At 35.9% G+C, this 22,867-nt stretch overlaps 2 protein-coding genes across 2 annotated transcripts; one reads left to right on the forward strand and one right to left on the reverse strand.

The window, feature by feature from the left end:
• The first annotated feature begins 285 nt into the window (after nt 1-285).
• On the forward strand, nt 286-2,437 carry Smp_097750 (cold shock domain protein A, putative). The gene is made up of 3 exons (XM_018790900.1): nt 286-647; nt 685-828; nt 2,203-2,437. The coding sequence occupies exons 1-3, from the start codon at nt 369-371 to the stop codon at nt 2,305-2,307; spliced, it is 528 nt and encodes a 175-aa protein (XP_018645913.1). The 5' UTR covers nt 286-368; the 3' UTR covers nt 2,308-2,437.
• An 888-nt stretch (nt 2,438-3,325) lies between these two features.
• On the reverse strand, nt 3,326-19,554 carry Smp_175840 (nuclease-related; the record flags this gene model as incomplete). The annotated part of the gene is made up of 8 exons (XM_018790901.1): nt 3,326-3,489; nt 4,459-4,604; nt 7,787-7,964; nt 10,787-10,964; nt 12,665-12,839; nt 14,841-14,942; nt 18,975-19,173; nt 19,498-19,554. 8 exons carry the CDS (start codon nt 19,552-19,554, stop codon nt 3,364-3,366), a joined length of 1,161 nt encoding a protein of 386 aa, XP_018645914.1. The 3' UTR covers nt 3,326-3,363.
• Nucleotides 19,555-22,867: the final 3,313 nt, after the last annotated feature.

The raw sequence follows: 22,867 nt of genomic DNA on the forward strand, positions 1-22,867 counted from the left end.
TTCCAAGTGACTAGAAAATCTCATCATACACAACACAAGCTTTGGATCATCTACTAGAGATAGGTACTTCAGGGTTTTAACACCAACTGGATTATACTGGTTCATCATATAGCTACTAGCGGCACTTACTTGCTAATAACTCAAAAATACAACAGAGAAACTCAATAACCTGTGTTTCTTAGTTCTTATAAGTTCGGGAGATGCTTCATCTACACTTTACAGCCACTTCATACCACACTCTATTTATAAAATTACATTCATTTGTTTGAATGGCGCTCTAAACTCAAAGGAGACACAGACAGTCCATTGAACCGCTGTTTTTGAAGTCCTGCGACAAGGGCTTCTTCGGGATATTTAGTTAGTTTAATATGAGCGACAGGAAAAGTCGCAATGCATCCCGTGGAATGACTGAAGATAGGGTTAGAGGAGTAGTCAAATGGTTTAACGTCAAGGCTGGTTATGGCTTCATTACTCGTTCTGATACCTCTTCCGATATATTCGTGCATCAAACAGCAATTTCGAGAAATAACCCTGGGAAAATGCAGCGCTCACTTCAGGAAAATGAAGAAGTCGAATTTTTCGTTGTTGAGGGAGACAAAGGCGTAGAGGCCTCCGATGTTACTGGGCCTGACAGAAGGCCGGTAAAGGTGCGTTTTATATATCAAATAATCCTAAAATCCTCAGGGTAGTGCTTATGCTGCGGATCGTCCTTATGGGCGAAGCCCCAGGGAATATGGAGCGCGCGGTGATAGAAATGAATCAAATGGTTATAGAAGCAATGGGTTTGGGTCGTATCGTGGAAGAGGCAGGGGTCGCGACGGGCCCAGGGTCAGTACTCTTAGTTATTATGTTTGGTTTACTTTAAGGCATCACGCATGTCAATATGTCATTGCATTGCTAAGGCCTGCTCTAATTAGCAGGTAGAATGAGTAAGGAGGTATTTGGGTAGTGATTATAATTACATTGACACTATGTAGACGCCAAAATGAAAGTAACGGTCGAAATCGATGGTCTAATTGTTTATACCACAGTCCAGTCGCAATAAACGTTAGATAGAGCAAGGCTACTGCTATTTTTGATTACACAATTCTACACACTTGTGCTTCTGTCATGGCGACTAACTCAAAATTGGTATATATGGCGCAGATTCATCTACCCTTCCACTGATAGCAGTATCATTCCTCATATATCTTTCAAATCTGACTTCAAAAATCTCATCCTTAATGTCCAGTCTTCTCCAGCATTATTAATGCCATATTACTCTTCCCTTAGACAATCATCTGATTTAGTCAAACTTTTCTTGCCAATGTTGTGTAACCACCTGGACCAACGCACAAGCAGTAGACTCGACGTTAATCATGAGTAACTGCACTGTATTATAAAGTACGAACAGAATTCCTGAACTATGTCCAACTTTTTCGCACTTATATTAGGGCTGGTTGAAGTACTAGTTTGCAGGTTACTCTGTCCTAGTATTTGTATTCTCGCATCAGACACAACTGACACCTTAAGTATACCGGCTTCCCTACCTCTTTTCTTTTCAGCTCTCAAAATGGCATTGGTACAACGCTCGCTAAGACATCGAACTACCTAGCATCAAGGATGAAATTGTCAACATGCTCGAATCTGCTAAACTGGTGTGCACATAAAAGTGATATTCCTGAAGTTAACAACGTAGCTAACAAACATGCTAAGACAGCATCTGTCAGTATACACTATGCCAACTAGATTATACATCAGCAAATAAAATCGACAGAGAGGACTCGTCCGAGCCGTGTACATTTCCAAATTTTTAAGATTTTATGGATGCATCCATTCCTCGTTCTAGTGACTAGAGCTCAACCACACTAATTGTTCACCTTTGTACGCACGTGTATACGACTTACGTTAATATTTTCATGGGGCTTGATACTGCTATTCTCACTCTGCTAGTTTATTCTATTTCTGTGTTGATGTGATGTGTAAGAACTCGAAATAATACACTTTGCAGAGATGCATTGTGACCTCGATTAGTGTGATTATGACAGTAAGGGGGTCTTGTTGTGTGTTTTTTGCGAACCAACGTGTCTGGGGATCATATTGTTGGCAGGTTCCCAAAATATCGTCTTTATCAGCCTGTATTTCGTTTTCATAATTAGTTTACATTATTTCAAAAGCAAATTGTTCGGAAAAACTAATAATTTTTTTATAATCGGGTATTAGGTTGGTGGTGATTTCTCAAGGAGATTTGAAGAACGCAATCCACGCGATCGCAGCCGAGGATACGGAGTAAAGGACAATGGTGGTTATTACTCTAGCCCATACTAATTTCAATCTATGTTGTACATATTGCATTTTTAATGCCTAATTTGTACATTTTATCTCGAAATATCTTGTTCTAGTTGAAAGTCATTTTTCTGTGGATATCACGATATATGCATTTATATGTATCCAAATTAAACTTGCAATTTTCGTTTGAACCTTGGGAATTAAAAAGCTAGTGACTGCGTCTACCGTCTGGGTAAGCTTCTCTTGAAGCATATGTTTTCTTTGCATCAACGTATTTGCAAGGTAGAATCTACTCGATGGGTCGTTAGGTCACGATATCCTCTCACAAAGAATTCGTAATATACACACACTCAGTGCCAGTGTGACACATTTACTAAGCACAGGTTTGACTGTACATCGCACTATTATGCATCAATCGTGTGCACATCCTTCACGATAAGCGTAGTTGTTAAGTTAAATAGATTCTTCAGTATATGTGCTTCTCGAGCCTCCGACGGTTTGATTACGAAATAAGCACGTGCGTGCTGTGCCCTCTTCATTTTAGGAAGCTAGGGTTAAAATACTGATATAGTTTAGCAGCTATTACAATCTGCATGTTTTCAAATGCCTCCGTTTAATCCTAAACATGCCTATTACTATGTTGAGCGTTTATCTTGGACCCATTACCTGAAACCTTAAATGAAAAATCTAACGGTATTGTCTGAATTGTTAGGTTTGTGGTTATTTCGCCTGGATCAGTCCGCTTACGTATACAATTCAGTTGTGAGCATTTTAGCCCTCAATTAGTGCTGAGATGGTGTGCTTGCACATGATTTCAGGCTCATTCTGGTCGGCAATTTTTTACAGATGTTGACTAGGTCTAGGATTATAGCTTCACACAACTTCTGTGCTAATCTGTCATCGGATTAGTTATGTGATGGTACTTATGTCGGATCGTGCTATTTTCTATTCGGGAAACGATTTTCGTGGTAAAGACATTATTTTAAGTCACTTGGGCAGTTTACCTAAATAATCTTCACAGTTAGGAAAAACAAGACAACGCATGCGTACTCCGATTAAATACGTAAAAATTTTATTAGAAACTAAACATGTCCTTCATACACATAGTTTAGCTAATTCATCCCGGAGTTGTTTTTCACTCGCAATTTTGTCCAGTTGGTTATATGCCAAAGATTTTCCGGATGCTTGTTCTGTTTTCAGTTTCTCAATCTGCGTCAGTTTCTGTTATTAACCAAGGGGGAAATAATGCAAAATATATTTGTATGCCATAGTGTAATTTAGATATGTACTGTTATGATTTGTAATCCGGCTTGCTTTTTACCAATTTTTTAAAAGAAGTTCTGTCAAGACAACTGGAGGTTCCATATTTTCATGCTGTAAGATTGACCACAATGGCTTAGGTGTATATACACCACGTCTCCCCTTAAGTCGTGAGATTGTTTCATATCTTTATTTCTACGAACTAATTCTTCCTTCCTGTATTATACCCTTACACCCAATCTTTCTTCTATATATTACTACCACTGAAGTAACTGCTATGGATTTAGTGTTCATCTTCTTGTGCTAATGAGGTGTGGCATTTCGGACCGATGCATATATGTTTCTCGTCCAACGTTGTAGCTGACTGACTCATAAGATTAAGCTCTAGGGATACGTTTGTACACAGCTAAGAGTAAATCAACTAAATAAATGGCCCTTACTTCATAATCATTTAAAAGTTAGGTTACCAATGTATCACTGTCATTCAGACGCATGTATATGAAATCCGTCGTGCATGTTATAAGCAAGGGATAGAAGTTTATAGGTAAACACCTACACTAATCGAGATTATTGAGTTCATTCACACCCGTAAATGTACGGACGATTGATAAGGGTTATGTATAAGATAAATCATGTGAATCAATTAGTTTGAGGTCGTGAGTGACATATTCCGGAATCAATCTTGATACACATATTTGTCCAAGCCTCAAGGATAATACTGCTACTCATAATTTGCAGTCATCTGAACGGATATATCTGTCAGTTCTTTTTGTTGATTGCGTCTGTTCTAATACAAAGGAAATGTATGAGACACTGTTTAGCCGTTAGGTTACGGACAGTGGCGAATAAGTGTAAGTTGAACGTCGTAAGCATGATATCAGACATATTATGTAAGTCAAGGGATTCGATAGAATGCAACAATGAACTCACTTTATATATCTGATTTACTTGCTTTTGGTTCTTCGGGTCTGATGCAACTGGGTGAGCACATTCATTATTGAATGAAGCTGGATATGTGCCACCAGTCAGGGCAGATTCATTAGAAGATAATGTGGTTTTATGATTTGAACCAATAGCTGAAAGAAGATGCAAAATAACAAGTTAGAAAGTTCTGGGGAACTTGCTTTCATCACGTTTTAATTTTCTATCATTCATTAAAGAACTAACAGTTTTAGATTTAGCGAGTTCACTGAACTCGACAGCAGTTAAGTCCCATGCCTATATCAAATAGAAATTAAAAAATTGTCAGGTAACGAAAATAATTGAGGTGAATTCGCAAATCCAGTTTCACACAGGGACGGAAGATGGTAAACCATAATAAGTCTAGTACTAGACAGTAAACCATTTTTCATAAGCAAGTGAGCTTGCGAGACTCTGTGGCTATATGACAAAAAAACTAGTTGGTTGTTTTTTAATAGGTAGTTTCACCACGAGATAAGGTCATTATTGAAATTACAAACTAAGACAACTACAGGGAACCCAAAAGCACTAGACAGTCGTCTTGTACAAGTCCGGTGCTCTTCAGAAGTACGTGGCTGGGACCTCCAGTCTAGGCCTCAAACGCCTAGTCTCCTGACCACTGGAGTCAGGGTTCAATCTCCGCAACCTAAGTTACTACACCAAATCAATGCGACAACACGAAGTTAAAAAGGTGTGAACACCAAATAGAGTCGAAGTAGTCTTCGTTTCAATAATAATGTTGTTCAAAAACAAGAGATGAATTCGAGTTTGAGACATACGAAATAATGATAAACTCAAGTTTTAGGAGTATAGGGGCAAATAAGTCTCTTAAAATAAATAGCTTTGTAAGTTCTCGACATTGATTTTCCTAAATACGTCTATGGCTGAAGGTACTCAGTCGAGAATTCGCACCAGATCACCTTTGGACCCCCAGTGCTGTGCATAACTAAGCTTACATTTTAAACATTGCGATATTACAACCTATGATTCACGTATGTTTTTGAGCTACATCACTCTTGACTTTTGGTTTGGTTGAATGACTTCGAGATCATTAGTAAGAAGAGATTGAGGACAGCAGTGCTGTTAAACTTTGCGTATCCATGACATCTTTGAAGAGAAATAGACTGTATCAATAATCGGTTCTAAATAATGTATCATTGTGTCTTCACCCACTGGTCGCTTCTACCATGGAGAATTCGAACCATGCAGTTTGCGTCATCCATGATGGCTCGATTCGAGAATCTATGTTTCTAAGGATTGGTCCATCTTATAGATACCAATCTAACCAGGCCAGCATCGTATACTGACTTAAGCGGTGGTTCAGTTCAAGTGATAAATGACGCAACCACCTCAATCAATGGTAAATCACAACCTCATTAATCGATACACCATCATTGGTTAGATTCAACAATGCTTCAGGGAAACCTGTGACCAAACACCTCTAGTCTACGTGTCATCTGCGTTTCACAGTTACAGGATGCAATGAATAGCATTAGTTTTATGAGACTGATATTTAGTGACTAGAAATCTTGATTGGCACTATAGATTTTTCGACCGAGATAGTCAATACACTAGCATGAAGCCTAAACATGTCCTGGGTTTGACCCGTAATGAGATGATGAATGCGCATAGTAGGATGAAACATCTGTCTAACGTTACGAACCATTTACTGTAGTTTTAATTTTGAAATCATGCTTTTCTGAAAATTATTGTCGCAAGAACGTTTAAAAAGGTAGTTACAATGCTTGTTTTGAATAAATTGTGTTGAATAACTGGTTTATTACATTGTTAAGACATTTAATTCACGTAAGCGCACAGGACTTTTGAATACTATCTGTTTAGTCCTCTTATTATAGTAAAAGTAGATTACTATTCGTAAATACAGTTCGATTTGATGTTTAATTTTTTTCTGACTGACATTTGAGTAGTTCAGTCAAGTTTACAAGCATCAATTCCATGTCATACATACAAAGTGACTTAAAACAAGTTTTACGGCTGCCAAGGTTTCTTAATCTTTACAGTTAGTGGTAAATAAATTAAATGTGCCCTTTAACCAGTTCTAGTTGGTTTTTTTTAACAGTATGACCTTCTATTATTGTACTAAATGTTGAAAACAGACTTATTGTTCTAGGTCACATGCTTTGTTTACGATGACTAATATAGACAACATACACACATTTGAGGTCATTAAATGTCCTTTAGTTGGTTACGGCTTTTAATACATGAAAATCAGTCGTATGTGAGAATTATTGATTATTTTCATTTACTTTTGATAAGCGGCTTAGTTGGATTATGATAAGATAGTTATCATTTTTGATTCGTATGGAAATAATTTTCGAAAAAAAACCAATCCTCAAAGTAATAAAATAGATTAGAAATAAGAAAAATTATTTCAGTGAACTTAAACGTTTTCAACTATGATTAATTATTACAGTTGAAATTATGAGTCGATTGAAGCTAGACCACCATGAAAAACCTAGATGCACTGGACGGCCGTTTCGTCCTATTGTGGGACTCAGCAGTGCGCAACCACGATCCCGCCTCGCGAGATTCGATTAATTAATTAAAACAGCTTTGCATTTCCATTCAAAGATTTCTAATTATTCGAGAACTAAATCCACTATATATATACGCCTTTTACTCTTCACAACATAAGTAAATTGATAGGTATCAAAACAAGATGGCTAAGCATACATAAAAAATTAAGAGTTTAATATTGAAACCTATTTTACTATGATCAATATATGTCTAGTTTAGAATTTATTTCCAATTAATATCATGGAAAGATTTCGAATTAAGATTAACAATATGTAATATTAAAAGTTGAATTCATCAGTCAATCTAAGCTAGATTACAACTGAAAACCTGGAGTACTAGTGAGAAGCCGTGACCAGTGGAGTCCAATCCGTGTTGGGTAGAGACAGGTATCTATCCCAGACAATTAATGATTAGTTGCGCAAGATCATGGATCAATTGAAGTTAGACATTAACACCGTTGGATGCCGGCTCAGTGGTTTAGAGGTTAAGCGTTCGCCCGCGAGAATCGAAGGCCCTGGCTTCGAGTTCCGCATGAGGGATTGTGGATTTGCACTGCTGAGTAGTCCTATACCAGGATGAAACGGCCGTCCAGTGCTTTCAGGTTTCCAATAGTTGTCTAGCTTAGATTGGCTCATGAAATCAACTGTTAAAATTGCTACAGTCTCCACAAATTCCCATTCTGATAATAAGAGATCTATCAAAATACCATATTTTTATAACATATCAAAATGAATGAAATGTTATTAAACAACCAACATACTTTTGCTTGGATTCAGTTTTCCAATGTTAGAATTATTATTGTTAACAGAGTGAGTAGAAATTTTACCATGATCAATCATATTAGATGACTTCAATGATTGTACAGCTACTGCAGAACGATTACGAAGAACTGGAGGTACGTAAACCGAAGCACGCTTATTTACCGAATTTTCATTAGCCTTTAGCGAAAAAAAGAATAATGATTAATGCACACAATGAAATAGAATTGAGAATATATTGTTGTGTAAATAAAATGTTTGAGTATGAAATTTATAGGAGGGCGAAACAGTTTTAAGCATTATTTCATTTATGTATCGTTTGTTTGAATCTTTCCATTAATGTTTAGAACTGCGATTGATCAGTCACTTATTGGCACATGTACATACTATGCGAATTGCATCGATATTGCCCTAAGTCACAAGCATTACAAGTAAAGACGGATGGCGGCTAGCAGTGGGATTCAGGAAGCAAGTTTCATTCTATTTGTGACTCGTCAGCTGGATATACCTGCTTACCAGAGTTGATGTACACTCCGCGAATCGAATACAGTACCAATCACTTCAAACACCATTGCGTTATTCACTTAGCATTCTGAAGGAAAATAGTTGTTGATGCTTGTAGAAGCAACGTATATTTCGCAGTGTTCATCTGACCAAATGGATGAACATGTATTTTATTGTTAACAATGAAATTTCAACTCATGATCAATATATTCTCTAAATCTCTATTTAATACAATCGTTAAGTTATGGTAGAATAAGTTAATTTGCGTTGACTTCGATAGAATCAAGTTTTCTGAATTCATCAAATTGATGAGTAAAATAATCGTTACCTTACTTTCATACGTAATTACACCTGTTACCCCTACCTCTCGTGGACATAAGACTGACCACCAGCATTATCCACCCAACTCTGTCCTGGACAATCCTTTCCATTTGTTCCCAGTTGCTATTCATCCTTTTCATTTCTGCTTCAAATTCTCGACACATTGTGTTCTCTGGTCATCCTCTTCTCATTTTCCCTTCAGGATTTAAAGTTAGGGCTTGCCTTGTGATGCAGTTTGATGGTTCCCCTAATGTATGCCCGATCCACTTCCAAGGTCTTTTACTCATTTCCTCTTCAACTCAAAGCTGGTTTGTTCTCTCCTAAAGTCGGTTGTTGCCGATAATATTCGGCAAACTGACATTCGGTATCATGCGTAGACAATTGTTTGTAAACATTTGTACTTTTATGATTATGGTTGTGGTAGTTCCCCAAGTTTCACCTCCTCATAGTAGAACTGCTTGACGTTCGTATTGAAGATTCTGACTTTGATATTGGTCGACAGTTATTTTGAGTTCCATATGTTCTTCAACTGTAGGAATGACGCCCTTACTTTTCCAATCCTTACCTTCACATCTGCATCAGATCCTTCTTGTTCATCGATGATGCTACCCAGGTACGTGAAAGTTCCCATCTCTTCCAGAGTTTCTTCATCAAGTGTAATTGGGTTGGTGTTCTCTGTATTGTATTTGAGAATTTTGGACTTTCCTTTGTGTATGTTGAGGCGTACTGCTGCAGAGGTTTTCGCTACACTGGCTGTGTTCATCTCCATTTGCTTGTGTGTATGAGCTACGTCATAGACGAAGTCCAAATCGTCTAGTTGCATCCAAGTTGTCCATTTCATTTCGTACTTCCCTTGGGATGTGGAGGTATTTAAAATCCAGTCAACCACCAGAAGATAGAGAGAGTAGGCAGTATTGTCTGACTCGGGTCCTCCCTTGGAATGCGTCTGTCAGCTGTCCTCCATGCACGATCATGCAATGTAGTCCGTCGTATGAGTTCCGGATAATGTTGACGATTTTTCCAGCTACTCACACCACAATGTAGAAGGAGGTTCCATAAGGTACCCCTATCCACACTGTCAAATACTTCCTCATAGTCAAGGTAGTTGATGTATGGGAACGAGTTCCATTCAATTGACTGTTCAACAATGATCCGTAGTTCCGCGATTTGGTCTGTGCACGACCGATCCTTACGGAATCCGGCTTGTTGATCTCGAAGCTAGTCGTCCACTGAATCTTTCATCCGATTCAGCAACATTCTGTTAAAGACTTTTCCCGGTACCGATAGTAGTGTGAGATGCCTCTGTAGTTCTCGCACTTGCTCAGATCTTTCTTTGGTATCTTGATGAGGTATTCTTCTTTCCAGTCTGTTGGCACTTGTTCTTCCTCCCAGATCTTCCTGAACAGAACATGGAGCATATTTAAAGTTGTTTCTATGTCTGACTTCAGTGATTTCGGTGTTATATTGCCAGGTTCTGTTGCTTTCCCATTTTTGATTTGTCTGATGGCCATCCTGATATCTCCGATCGTTGGTGAAGTAACGGCTATGGGAAGATCTGTGTGTGCTTCTTCGATGTCCGTTAGGTTCAGTGGGTCTGGTTTATTAAAGAGTTCTTCAAAGTCTTCTACCCTCGTTTTCCTCTGTTCTTAAAACTCAATAATCGACCTCCTCCTGTAGCTCTTCTAGGGTTACTGTCGGTCCCAAGCCCACACAAAGGAAGATAGCTGGGCATGGGGTCAGCAACCTCATCCTGTAGAAAAAAAATCCTGCTTGAAAAACGCTATCATTATCTAGAGGGTAGATATAATCGTAAACGCCGTACCAAGTACAACAACTGCTCTCTCTCTGCTTATCGATGTTTTTATATGCTATTTCAATTGGCTGATTACTAAGTAAATCTTAGTATTCAGAGAAACAAATCACCTGTTAATAACTAATTCATTTACCTGCTTCAGTTTGGGCATCTGGGCAGTATCACAGCCCTCACACAAAGCAAATGAGATTTGTGTGGCGCATATATATCTGGTACCCCCTTGTACCAATATTTATGTGTATAAATAAATAAATAAATAAACTAATTCATTTAAAGTAATACAGCCTTGTTTATTCACTTTTATACTGTTTCATTTTGCGTAAAGTTCTCAACATAATTAAAAATATAAAATTTAAAAACTCACAGATTCAAACTTTTTCGGTTCAGGAGCAGATTCCAGTTTTGTTGGAAATATAACTGAAACTTGATATAATTCATGGTCAACTGCAGCAGGTAAATCTGGTGTAGCTGCTCTAGGAACAGCACGTCGTTCAACGGGTCGATAGGATAATTGTTTACCACTATAATGCCATATTCCAAAGCTATTAAAGTTAAGACAAGAATTATTTAATGAAAGGTTAACTTAAAATTCACTCATGATTAATGAAGAAAAGATCATAATACAAATAATACGTTTATTGATATACAGTGATTCGACATCAAGCTGAAAAAATTCTAACTACATTTTGAATCATGTAATAATAAGACAAACTATCAATAGGGCTGAAAGAATAAGCTATGTTGACGTTACTATAAAACTTATTTGATTACATAACGTAATTAAGTATGGGTTCTTTGAGTTGAGCTTTTTTTCATGAAGGTCAAAAGTATCAAGCGATCATACCAATCGAAGTATGTCATGTGTAATACAAAAGAATCTATTGCAAGGTGAACATTTTAATCCCGATGTTTTCATTTTTTTGGTTGATAACTTTAAAGGGTTCCAGTAGTCAATAATTAATCAATATAATACACAAAATCACACAATTTTCGCAGTCAGTAAATGAATTTAAATACATAAACAAACAAAATTAATCGATTTGACACAATTCCAATTTTACAGAGTTTGCGAACATGATAAATAAATGTTTGGTAAAAATGACAATGAAAACTAAACAAACGGATTTGAATATATATATTAAACAACATACAATTGAGTAATGAAAATTTTGTGAACATTAAAGCTACTATGGTTTAAATTTATTTATCACACTCGTTAGCGCGTATCAGTGAACAAACTTTTACCTCTCCTCACTTTGTACTCTTCAAACGTGTTACTTAATAATAATATGATATAATCGGTTATTATTGTTGTTTTAGGGTGGATAATAAAAGTCAATACATTGTTCAATGACTGCCATTTTAATAAGAGTGAGCTCTAGTAATCATGCTATCATCATTTTAGTTTCAAATTGTTTGGACATGGTTACAACCAGGGATAATTTATTTCTCAGCATGCTATGTCTTTAAATCTTTGGAAGAAAAAAGTAAGTATACACCGGGACACCTAAACTAATCACTATTTTGTTGATGTTTATGGTCATACCGTTGAAATCCATCGTTAGAAGCAAAATAAAAAAAGTGATAGTCGTTTTAAAGTCAGTCACTTCGTTAAATCTAGTCATGATTTTATCATTTTCACAAGGACAAACAACTGTGAAGCAAATCATCGATTGAAAAATTGAGCATAGAAAATCATGCAGTTTCATAAAATAAAAACAGACTGATAATAGTGTTGATAGATTAACGACGAAGCAGTATAGTTGTTGTCCACTGAGACGGCAGCTATTGTAATTGATGGGAACTTCATGTTCGGAAAGTTTATGTTAGATTTAAGCTACGGTGAATTCAATAGACAATGTTCTGGAATGGAATATAGATTGGAGTGATGATAATCATGTAATGCTCGTCTTGATTGGTTACACTCAAGAAGGAATGATAAAAGTTACTTATATGAATCTCGACAAGATAATGAATAAGTAGAACGTCTATTATGATAGTGCAAATCCCTAATTTGGTGAATGAGGTAATACAACCATAACAAGAATGAAAAAGGGCGAAAAGATCTGTGGTGTAAAACGACATTGGAACTAGTAGGGAAATAAGTCTTGAAGACTTAGAAGCTTAACGTCAGTCAGTCTGATGAAGCAACGTCTTTTATTCCGACTTTCGATATTTCATACAATCAAGAATCGATGAATTCTTCGAGCATAAAAAACATACTACAAAAAAAGCAACTAACCCATTATTTACACGTAATCTTGGAGTTGTTGTAGCAAATATTAAGTGTTCACCATCTGGTAACCACTGAACACTTGTCACATCAGTTGTTTTAAATGAAGATAAACGTTCATGAGTTGAAAAATCCCAAACACACATATCGCCTGACAAATTACCTAACCCAGCTAATAACAATAGTAAACTATAAGAAAAATAAATCAATAATGAAACGGTTAAGGTGAAAGCAGAGACTTTCATTACTGTTTCTTACTATTTGAATTTACTCTATTAAATTGGGTTCTTTCAACAATCATACGGGGAGTAAAAGACCGACAGTAACATGGTATTTTGGTTAAATCAAATGATATTTTAGCATAATTTTGTTGTAATGATGGTTCATGAGACTGTAAATAAAGCAAGATAAGTGAGATATTTTCACTAGTAAAACAATATTGAAGTAAAACCTTCAGCTACTCGTCAATCTGAACACATAGGTACTTGAGTTACGTTGACAATGACAAACATTTTAAAACTGTCATAGACATACACTTTGGAAAATTGGTAGATAAGAAAACTAAGACAAAGCTGAAAGAGTTGAAATAACTAGAATATCATTTGACGACCTCATGTATCTCTAAAGTTTATCTTTTACAATCGCTAGTTAAACTTAAACCAATTTTTGACTGAATAAAATTGTCACACATTACCTTCATTTATATGAAGATATAAATTATTGGATAACCATAGAAATGTTTAGTTATACTAGAATATGTTGCAAGTATCAGATACCCCAAACAATGACGGGGTACATTGAAGTTTAACGACTCAATTTAAACAGTTACAAGCTGAATATTTAAGCATATAATAGATTGCCTGAAAGTAAATTTTGGCAAACAACTTACTCACTGATTGCTTGTTGTTCCTTTATTGAACTACAGGTTGTATATATTCGTACTTAAATAATGTTACAACATGTGGTAATTTATTTATTGACAACAACTAACTAATTGAGAAAGTAGTGTGTTCGTGATGTTGTATAAATTGATGGGAAAAATCATCACCACCCTTGCAAACTTTATTTTATACATTACACATGTTTGAAACTATGATGTGAATTAATTATAGCACTTTTGCATTGATTCCAAAATGAGATAACAACAATGGTGACCGTCTGTATGCGTCCGTTTTCCATTTATGCTTGTTAACCCTCATGGAGTACAGGCTTCCGACCGAGACTCTTAAACTAACCCAGCCATGAATCCTCCTTTTGAGTTATTTCGAAGTTCTGCTCATTCATTTGATGTCTACCTCCAATGCCCAACACCATGTGTTCTTTGGTCTGTCTGTTCTCCTTTATCCTTGATGATTCCAAGTTAGAGCTTGCCTGATTATACAGTTTGACGGTTTCTGTAAACTGTATACTACCCACCTCCACTACTTTTTTTTAACTTCCTCCTCAACTACCAGCTTATTTACTCTCTTCCACAGTCGGTTGTTGCTAATGCAATCCGTCCAACAGACATCAAGTATCTTGCGTAGACAATGGTTTATCAATACATGTACCTTTTTGATGATGGTTGTAACAGTTATCCAAGCTTCAGCGACGTACAACACAACTGTCCTAATGTTTGTATTGAAAATTCTGACTTCGATATTGTCTGACAGTTGTTTTGAGTTCCAGATGTTCTTCGTTTGTAGGAATGCTGTACTCGCCTTGCCAGTTTGTACCTTCACATCTGGATAATATTCAGCTTATTTATCAATGATGTCGGTTAAGTATGTGGAAGTCCTCACCTGTTACAGTGTTTCTCCATCAAGTGTGATTGAGTTGGTGTTTTGTGTGTTGTATTTCAGGACCTGGCTTTTCCTCTTGTGTATGTTGAGGGCTAACTGCTGCTACATTGGCTGTTTTCAGCTGTATTTGTTGTCATGTAAGAAATATTAGAGCTAGGTCATCTGGAAAGTCCAAATGTCTGTATGCAAAAGATTTTGAAGTCATTTCCTTAGCAGTGAATACAAACAAAAATTATAAATTGTTTTCTTAATATTGTAAGATAACCAGATAAAAATTATTGTGATATCGTTTGCCATTGCCTATAATAATTATCTGTAGAAAAAGAACTGCAATTACATTTACAATGCACACATGCACATGAAAGTAAATTTATTCACAAAATTAATCAGTAAATAAAGGATATGATTTCCATGAGGATTAAAATGAATTTCATTCCATGAACCTGTTCCAAAATCGTGAACTGGTTCACAGTTCAAATTGAATATTGTCACAGATGCTGGTGTAACTAAAATATTGAATAGAGAAGAATAAAATAATATTAGAACTATTGGTCACATTATATCTATTAATTGAAATGTCCAAAGTGAATTTAATAACTAGTCAAGTTGAAAGAAAAAAATTAGTTTCAATATACAATGGTTAATGACTGAGATTGATACATTAAAAATTATGAATAGTAACTACTTTGTGAAGGCTTATAACATTTACCAGTAATGATTACATTGAATTTTTATTTCTAGATAGAAAAGATCTAATTATCAAAATTTGTAATATAAACAATTGAATTGCTTGGTGAAAACTAAATTGTTTCCTACACATCTGATGATCACTCCGAGATTGAAAGATAAATTGCATAGACTAGTCACTTCTTTCCGTATCTATTAATTTAACTGCTCCTGTGGAGCAAGTTATATTGGCAGGTGTTCTAGGAATTTATTTTTTCGGGCTCGTGAGCATCTCCCAGCGTGGCTAAGCAGAGGTGTAATCAAAAGTTTTAACAGCTGCATTTTAGCTCATTTAGTTCAAACGGGCCAACATGGAGCAATCTTTCATAATAATGTATCATGTTAATAACAGTCTGCCTAAATCTGTCAGACTGAAAATCCTGCAGACGGCTAAAGCAATTGCTATTCGGATCAAAACCCCAGAGCTTTACGCTTAGAAGAAATTTGTTCAACCTTTCATTGTACTTTGGTCAATTTCAGGCCTAATTAGTTAACAGTCAATTCTACAATGTAGAGATGTAAATTGATTAATGTCCAGTTTCATATCTTAAACCTATCTTATCCATATATCTTATCATTGTTATAACACCTGCCAACCATTTTGAGAAATTTATCCAACATTCACCCTTATATACTAATTCGTACTCAATTCACATTATTCTAAATATTACGTAATTTCTGATTTGTAATTACATTATTCACTCTCTCGCCCCATGTTCATTCTGATCATATATCTCACAATTTCATTTAACGTATAAACTTATTCAAGTTAACAATTCATATTATTCCCCCAACATTAACGACTTAGCAACAAAAAGCTTCAATAAACTCATCATTTCAACTATAAAAGCGAAAATATCAGACATCAATATGACATAACGAAGAAACCGGCAGGGAAATATAGTAAACCAGAGAGACCGATCAAGGACAAAGAAGGAAAGACAATCAACGAAATTCAAAAACAGAAGAGCAGGAGAGTAGAAGACTTCAACTCAAAGAACCCATACTTCGTTACGTTATGTAATCAAATGAGTTTTATAGTAACGTCAGCATAGCTTATTCTTTCAGCCTTTGTTAGTGGGATATAGGTTGGATTAAGCATGTTTTATGCATGATGGTGTTGCTGCGCGCTGATTGGTTAATTTTAAACCGATCAGCCCGGGCATATTATTGCAGAAAAATCTATAAGCTTCTTATGTATATACTATAAATATATGAACATTATTTAAACTATTGATTGCTGTTCACTGATCATTATTAATTTGAATACAATTATAACAGCCTTATTGATAGTTTGTCTTTAAAATGATGTACTTTGCCTTAAACCTGGTCAATTTTACGGATTATTAATTTGGATACATAATTGTAGAACCTGATGAGAAATTATTGAATATATTCTTCATTCATATAATTGTGTTTCAATATGAAGAGAATTTCCCAGCGAATAATGATTGTCATGTAAACCGTAGCGAAAATAATACTTATTCTCTCTCAAACAATTCAAAACAAACATCAGTGATTTCACAAATTTATGCATTAGCTTATTTGTAACAAATAGCTTTTAGTCTTTCTTTCTGACATACTACACTAGCGCAACAACACGAATATGTCTTAAAAGAAATATATATATATCAATCAATTTTGACGAATACAATGAACGTTAATGACTTCATTTCACAATTCACCAATTGATTAAGATAAACAACAACTGACAACTGATTTAATTATGATTCTTAATGTTTAGAAAAATTATTTATAATATAACTAGATTTACTGGGTCATAAAACATATTTATTAATAGTCACATGATGAGTACATTGATTTGATATAGAATGTTGAGAATTTCATTATGGATACTTATATATGATAATCAACTTATATACAATAATTTCTAGACCATATTTAACTTGATTGTAAAGTTTCATTGAACAAAAAAAGCGATCTGTGTCTGTTAAATGAATGGACTGATGTTTAATAATCATCCAAGTTACAAAGTGTATTATACTGCAGTAAATGCTAAATTATTTCAAATGTAAACCTCTATGGCTATTAAATAATTCTGGTTGTAGCTCCTTTGGGGTTACTGACGATTCCAAGCTCGAGCAAAAGAGGAGGGTTGGGCATAGGGTCAGCAACCCAATCCCTAAGAAAATAACCTTGCTATAAAATGTTAACCAGAATAAACAAATTAAACCAATTAAACCCTGCCCTCCGAGTTGAACGGTCTTCGTTCAGAAGAATTATGACGGCTCAAGGTGAAAGCCGATATTCTTCAGAAGTCACGAGGACGACGCTCCTTCAAACAACCACAGCAACAATTAATATAGGTACATGGAATGTTCGGACAATGTGGGAGACCAGGAGGACCAGTTAAATAGTTACGGAAGTCAGGAGATATTCTTGGCGGTGCTCGGAATCAGTGAAACCCATTGGACACAAGCATCCAGCTGGAGAGGAAATTAGGAATAGACGTTGGAAGTGTATAATATATACATTGAGGAGATTACCAAACTGAATCAAGAGGCAAGCGCTAACTTGGAATCCTGAAGGGAAAATAAGAAGGAGACCATAGAGCACAATGCACCAGGGCAGAGTTCGATGGAGAATAATGTTGGGCGGCCTATGCTCCTCCACGTGAAGTAGAAGGCGTGAGTAAGTAAGTATGGAACTCCTCAACGGCTACTTCTAGTCCTAGACCAGGGTAAAGGAGGAGGGTTGAGGGCAGGGTTGCCATCCACACCTCCAAAAAGAAGCTCCTATACAAAATTTATAATCAGAAAAAACCAATTAGACTGTTTTCCGAAAGTTGAGGGGTCTTTACATAAAAATGTCAAGATGCTTCGTGATAAAAGCCGAAAGTCTTCAGTAGCAACGAGGCTGATGGCCCTTTAGACATTTACCGTGACAATAAATATAGGTACGTGGAATATACGGACAAGCTGGAAGATTGAGAGGTTCATTGAAATACTGGCGAAAATGAATAGATACAACATAGGTCAACTTGAAAGATATGAGAACCGTCGACTACGACTTAAACAGAAAAGAATAACTTCAGAACACCAATCCAATCAAACCTGATGGAGAAACTCTGTAACAGGTAACGACTTTCACATACTTAACCGGCATCATTGATAAATAAGCTGAATATTATCCAGATGTGAAGGTACAAACTGGCAAGGCGAGTACAGCATTCCTACAAACGAAGAACATCTGGAACTCAAAACAACTGTCAGACAATATCGAAGTCAGAATTTTCAATACAAACATTAGGACAGTTGTGTTGTACGTCGCTGAAGCTTGGATAACTGTTACAACCATCATCAAAAAGGTACATGTATTGATAAACCATTGTCTACGCAAGATACTTGATGTCTGTTGGACGGATTGCATTAGCAACAACCGACTGTGGAAGAGAGTAAATAAGCTGGTAGTTGAGGAGGAAGTTAAAAAAAAGTAGTGGAGGTGGGTAGTATACAGTTTACAGAAACCGTCAAACTGTATAATCAGGCAAGCTCTAACTTGGAATCGTCAAGGATAAAGGAGAACAGACAGACCAAAGAATACATGGTGTTGGGGATTGGACACAGATATCAATATCATGAATAGTAGTTGGTGACAGCTGGAAACAAGAGACCAGGAGAGAGTTGCTTAGAGATCTATGATTCAGCGCCTATATTTCTCCCAAGAGGAGTAACAGGTCTAAGTAAGAAGGTATATGTAGAACTCCATTTTCACTGTTTATTCCGTGAATAAATAATCAATAATATAAACAACCTAGTAGTACACATTTGGAACGAAAAAGAATCACTTACATCCATAACAAACAACAAAATATTCTTCAATTTTATTATTTTTATTCTTTTTTGTAATAGAAGATGAATAATTTGTTGGTTGAAAAGCTATTTGATAGATTGGACCTTTACGTGGCATTGGAACAATCGCACTATCACCGGATCGACTAGCTGATATAAAATAAAGACCTTGGTCCCCATAATAACTTTCATCACTAAGCTAAGAAAAGAAATAAAGAAAACGAAATGAGAATCTGAAAAAAATTGAGAGAAAACCAGATACAACATTCAGCTTAGTGAGTGATCCATTCTGTAACAGATCGAAATCAGTGAGAGAACCATTAAAATCAATAATCACTTGTTAGCTGTATCGTTTTAAATTTATTTTTTGCAGGATTTCTCGAAAGTGTACAATTATGACAGTAAATGGCATGAAAATTGAAACATTTAGGTTTTGTGGCAATATGTAATGGTTGCGTACAAAGTGGCAGGTTTAGTACGAAGCTGAATGACTAGATTTAAAAGTAAAAACAAGTAAAGTTACTGTAGCCAATGCTTGAATATCTGACCAAATAAAGGGTTTATAATCAACTGTGTACATGATAATTACAACTGCGATAATATTTATCTTTTCTGTTTTTGCTCTCATTAAAACTATACAGATCGTAAACATGTGACCATTATTAAACTTTTTAACCTTTACATCATATGACCGTGGACGGAAGACCAATAAGATAAATAAATTGTAAACAAGATACGCAGAATAAATTCTTAATGCTTGAAAATCAGAAAGTACAATGTTTCAACAAGAAGATTAAACAAAATGCTGAAAAAATTTACGGATCCCAAGTTTCATGTAACTGTTTACTGATGGTGGATAGTAAACGATAGTTTGAAAATACTAGTTGATATTTAGCAGAATGTTATAGCAAAGAAATAAAGCATGCTAGATAATGACACTGATCTAGATTATTAGGAGTACCTTGAATAAACAGTAACTTAACATGATAATTAAGATTGAAAACATTGTTATAACTAGCAAATATGGTGATGCATATGAGGTTTTCGCTTGTGGATATCTCTTAGCAATAAACAATAACCTAATGAAAGGCTAGTCATCTTTAAGAATTTTGAGTAGAGAGTCTGATAACATTAATACTATACTACTGTTTCAGTTAAACAGGTTTATGAATATTGTAGTTGCTATACATGATCTGATATAACACTAATAACGTTGGCATAAAATAGAGAAACAAAAATAATATTTAAATTCTTTGATAATTACTGAATTGTATTTTTGAAGTAGGCTTCATCATTTAATCTGATTTAAATAGTGGTGTAATATAACTAGTCTTCATAATGACAGCACAGTTGAAAACCACGTAAAGGACTGTAATCGGATTTCTAATGTCGTATAGAAGCATAAAAGCTTTAATATTTTTTTATATAATAATAGGCAGAAATCTAATGGTTATTACTAATGAAAACAGTTTATATTAACACTTAACATTATTATTAAAAAAACAGAGAGCACTGAATAACTATTTCAATCCCAATCATTTGTTTACTAGTGTGTGATATCACGTTATTTTTACGAGGACAGTGCGACTCCGTAATCTAAGTGTTGTGATCATAGTGAAAACCGAATGTCAGATGTTCGGTTCTGTGAGAGTTAATGGATAAACACTAATGCTCTCAGTGCTTTCTAATTTTCAATGATCTTTAAACTGTTATCAGCAACCAAGTTTATACCTAGTTTACGTTAAAACTATTGAGCGAAAAAAACTCAGACTCTTAGAAAGGAAAAACATCAGTGGATCAAAAGTTCGTCGTATAAACAAATCAATTGCTCAGTGTATAAATATTGATTTCAATGAAAAGATGGAGATTGATTATGAATACAGTGGTCTTGAGTGCTGTTAGAGGTATGAGGGCAGTTATCACTTCCCGGTTGCCCACACCGTGGAAGGGTTCTTCTAGGGGTACCTGAAAAGGAAATTGGGTTAGAAGTGGTCTCAATGACCTGAGAGCGTGACCGCAGTGCCCAAGGGACAACTGCTTGAGGTCGGTCACATACGACCTTTTTTGGGTAGTTTTTGTGTTAGCTCCGTTCTTCAAAGGACCTTACCGCCGGAGACGGAAATCCATGGGATAAGGCGAGGTGTGCACTTTTAGAGTCGACCTTTTCTAACCCCACCCCTTCTTGTGGGAAGGCAGCATCGCTGTCATGCTGGTTGTCTGAAGGAAACACCTTACTGCCGTCACACCTCTGTACAGTCGGCAGTACGACTTCGCCTTCGGACCTTGGGATTGCTGCTTTTAGTCTTACCGCTCTTCAACAGACCTGTCTGGCATGGTAGGACCTCGAGGAACGATTGTTCCAGCCAGCATAGCTCGATTGCTTCATCACGATAGGCAAGCCCGACCACCACGTCAAGGTAGCAGCAACGGTCGGGATTGATTTCAATGACATGTGATCCATTTTATGCGAGAGTATACACCTATGATTGATTGTTGAACACGATGAAAGCATGAACCGAATTGAACAGGTGACTGAGTTATGATATCCAAGAATTTCAAGAGATAAATGGAAAACTGATTTAAATAAAAGTGAAATAAAGTCCTATTTTAAAGTCATTAAGATAATAGAGGCTCAGAGTTGAAGATGGTAAACATCATGGACTGATATCATATAAATTAATCCTAAGAACCATGGAGCATTGAACGCCTGTTTCGTCCTGATATAGGACTTCTCAAAAGTTTTACATCCACGGCAGTAAACCCAAAGTCGAAGTTTGAATATAAATCACTGGATGTCAAATCAGTGGCCTAAATGTTAGGAATTTGTCATGAGATCTGGAGGTCCTGGGTCTGATTCTTCCAGAGTCGTGTATTCACACTGTTGATTTTCATCCTAGGACAGTACAGTCCCTGCAGTACCTCCTGGTTCTCTCACTGTTGTCCTGACAAATACCACATATAGATAAAAATACATCATAAAAATCAAGTGTTATAAAATCAGATTGTTACCTCAATAAATAATTTCACTTCAATTTGAAAAAACCTTTTGCGGTTTATGGAGTCATTTACAAAAAATCGGTAAGAAATTCCGCTGATGACTGAATAGGTAAAATTTTTAGGGTAAATCATTTTAAAAAATGAAGGGGTATTTAGTTACGGGACTAATATTTAATCAACAGTGGAATAATCTATGTCGAATAGATGGAATATTGTCAGCAGTGGGACCCAAAATAAACGTTTCATCCCGCCTGAGATTTATCAGTTGGATGTACCTCGATCTCGCTGGTAGCCACACTTCATCTATTCTACATAAACGTGTATCATGAAAGCAAAATCAAGGCAATTCGCACACGATGCACATAAACTAAGACTGGCCAAAATTCAGTCGACCTATCAAAAACAGAGTGAGTGAAACCATAAAAATCCTGTAGATTAGTCTGTCAACGCTAGATGATAAAACTCCTTAAATTTGCGATGGATAGTAGGTCTAAACTTAAGGCAATTTAATACCTAGGGCTTCACCAACTCGGTAAACATACCAGATAAGTAATATAAACCAGTTGAGTGATAGAGAATATAAGTAAATAATTTTTATTTGGAAATCAAAGTTTTATCGACTGGGGTTGCCCGATAGAAGAAAAATTATCTTCGGCCATTAATCTAGAAGAAAATAAATCCAGAATGATTTAAAGTGGGCACATATATGAGAAAAATCATGAAAAAAGTGGTTTACATACCACAACTTGCCGTTCGTTAGAAAACCATGAAAATCAAATTAACGCTGGACAGCCACTATATTCTAGCATACAATTTCTCGGCAGTGAGTAACCACGATCACACCGGAATCGAAACCATGACCTTAGGGCTTCACGGTGTGGTTAATGTTTAGAATA

Source organism: Schistosoma mansoni, assembly GCF_000237925.1.
Source record: "Schistosoma mansoni, WGS project CABG00000000 data, supercontig 0013, strain Puerto Rico, whole genome shotgun sequence".
Lineage (NCBI taxonomy): Eukaryota > Metazoa > Platyhelminthes > Trematoda > Strigeidida > Schistosomatidae > Schistosoma > Schistosoma mansoni.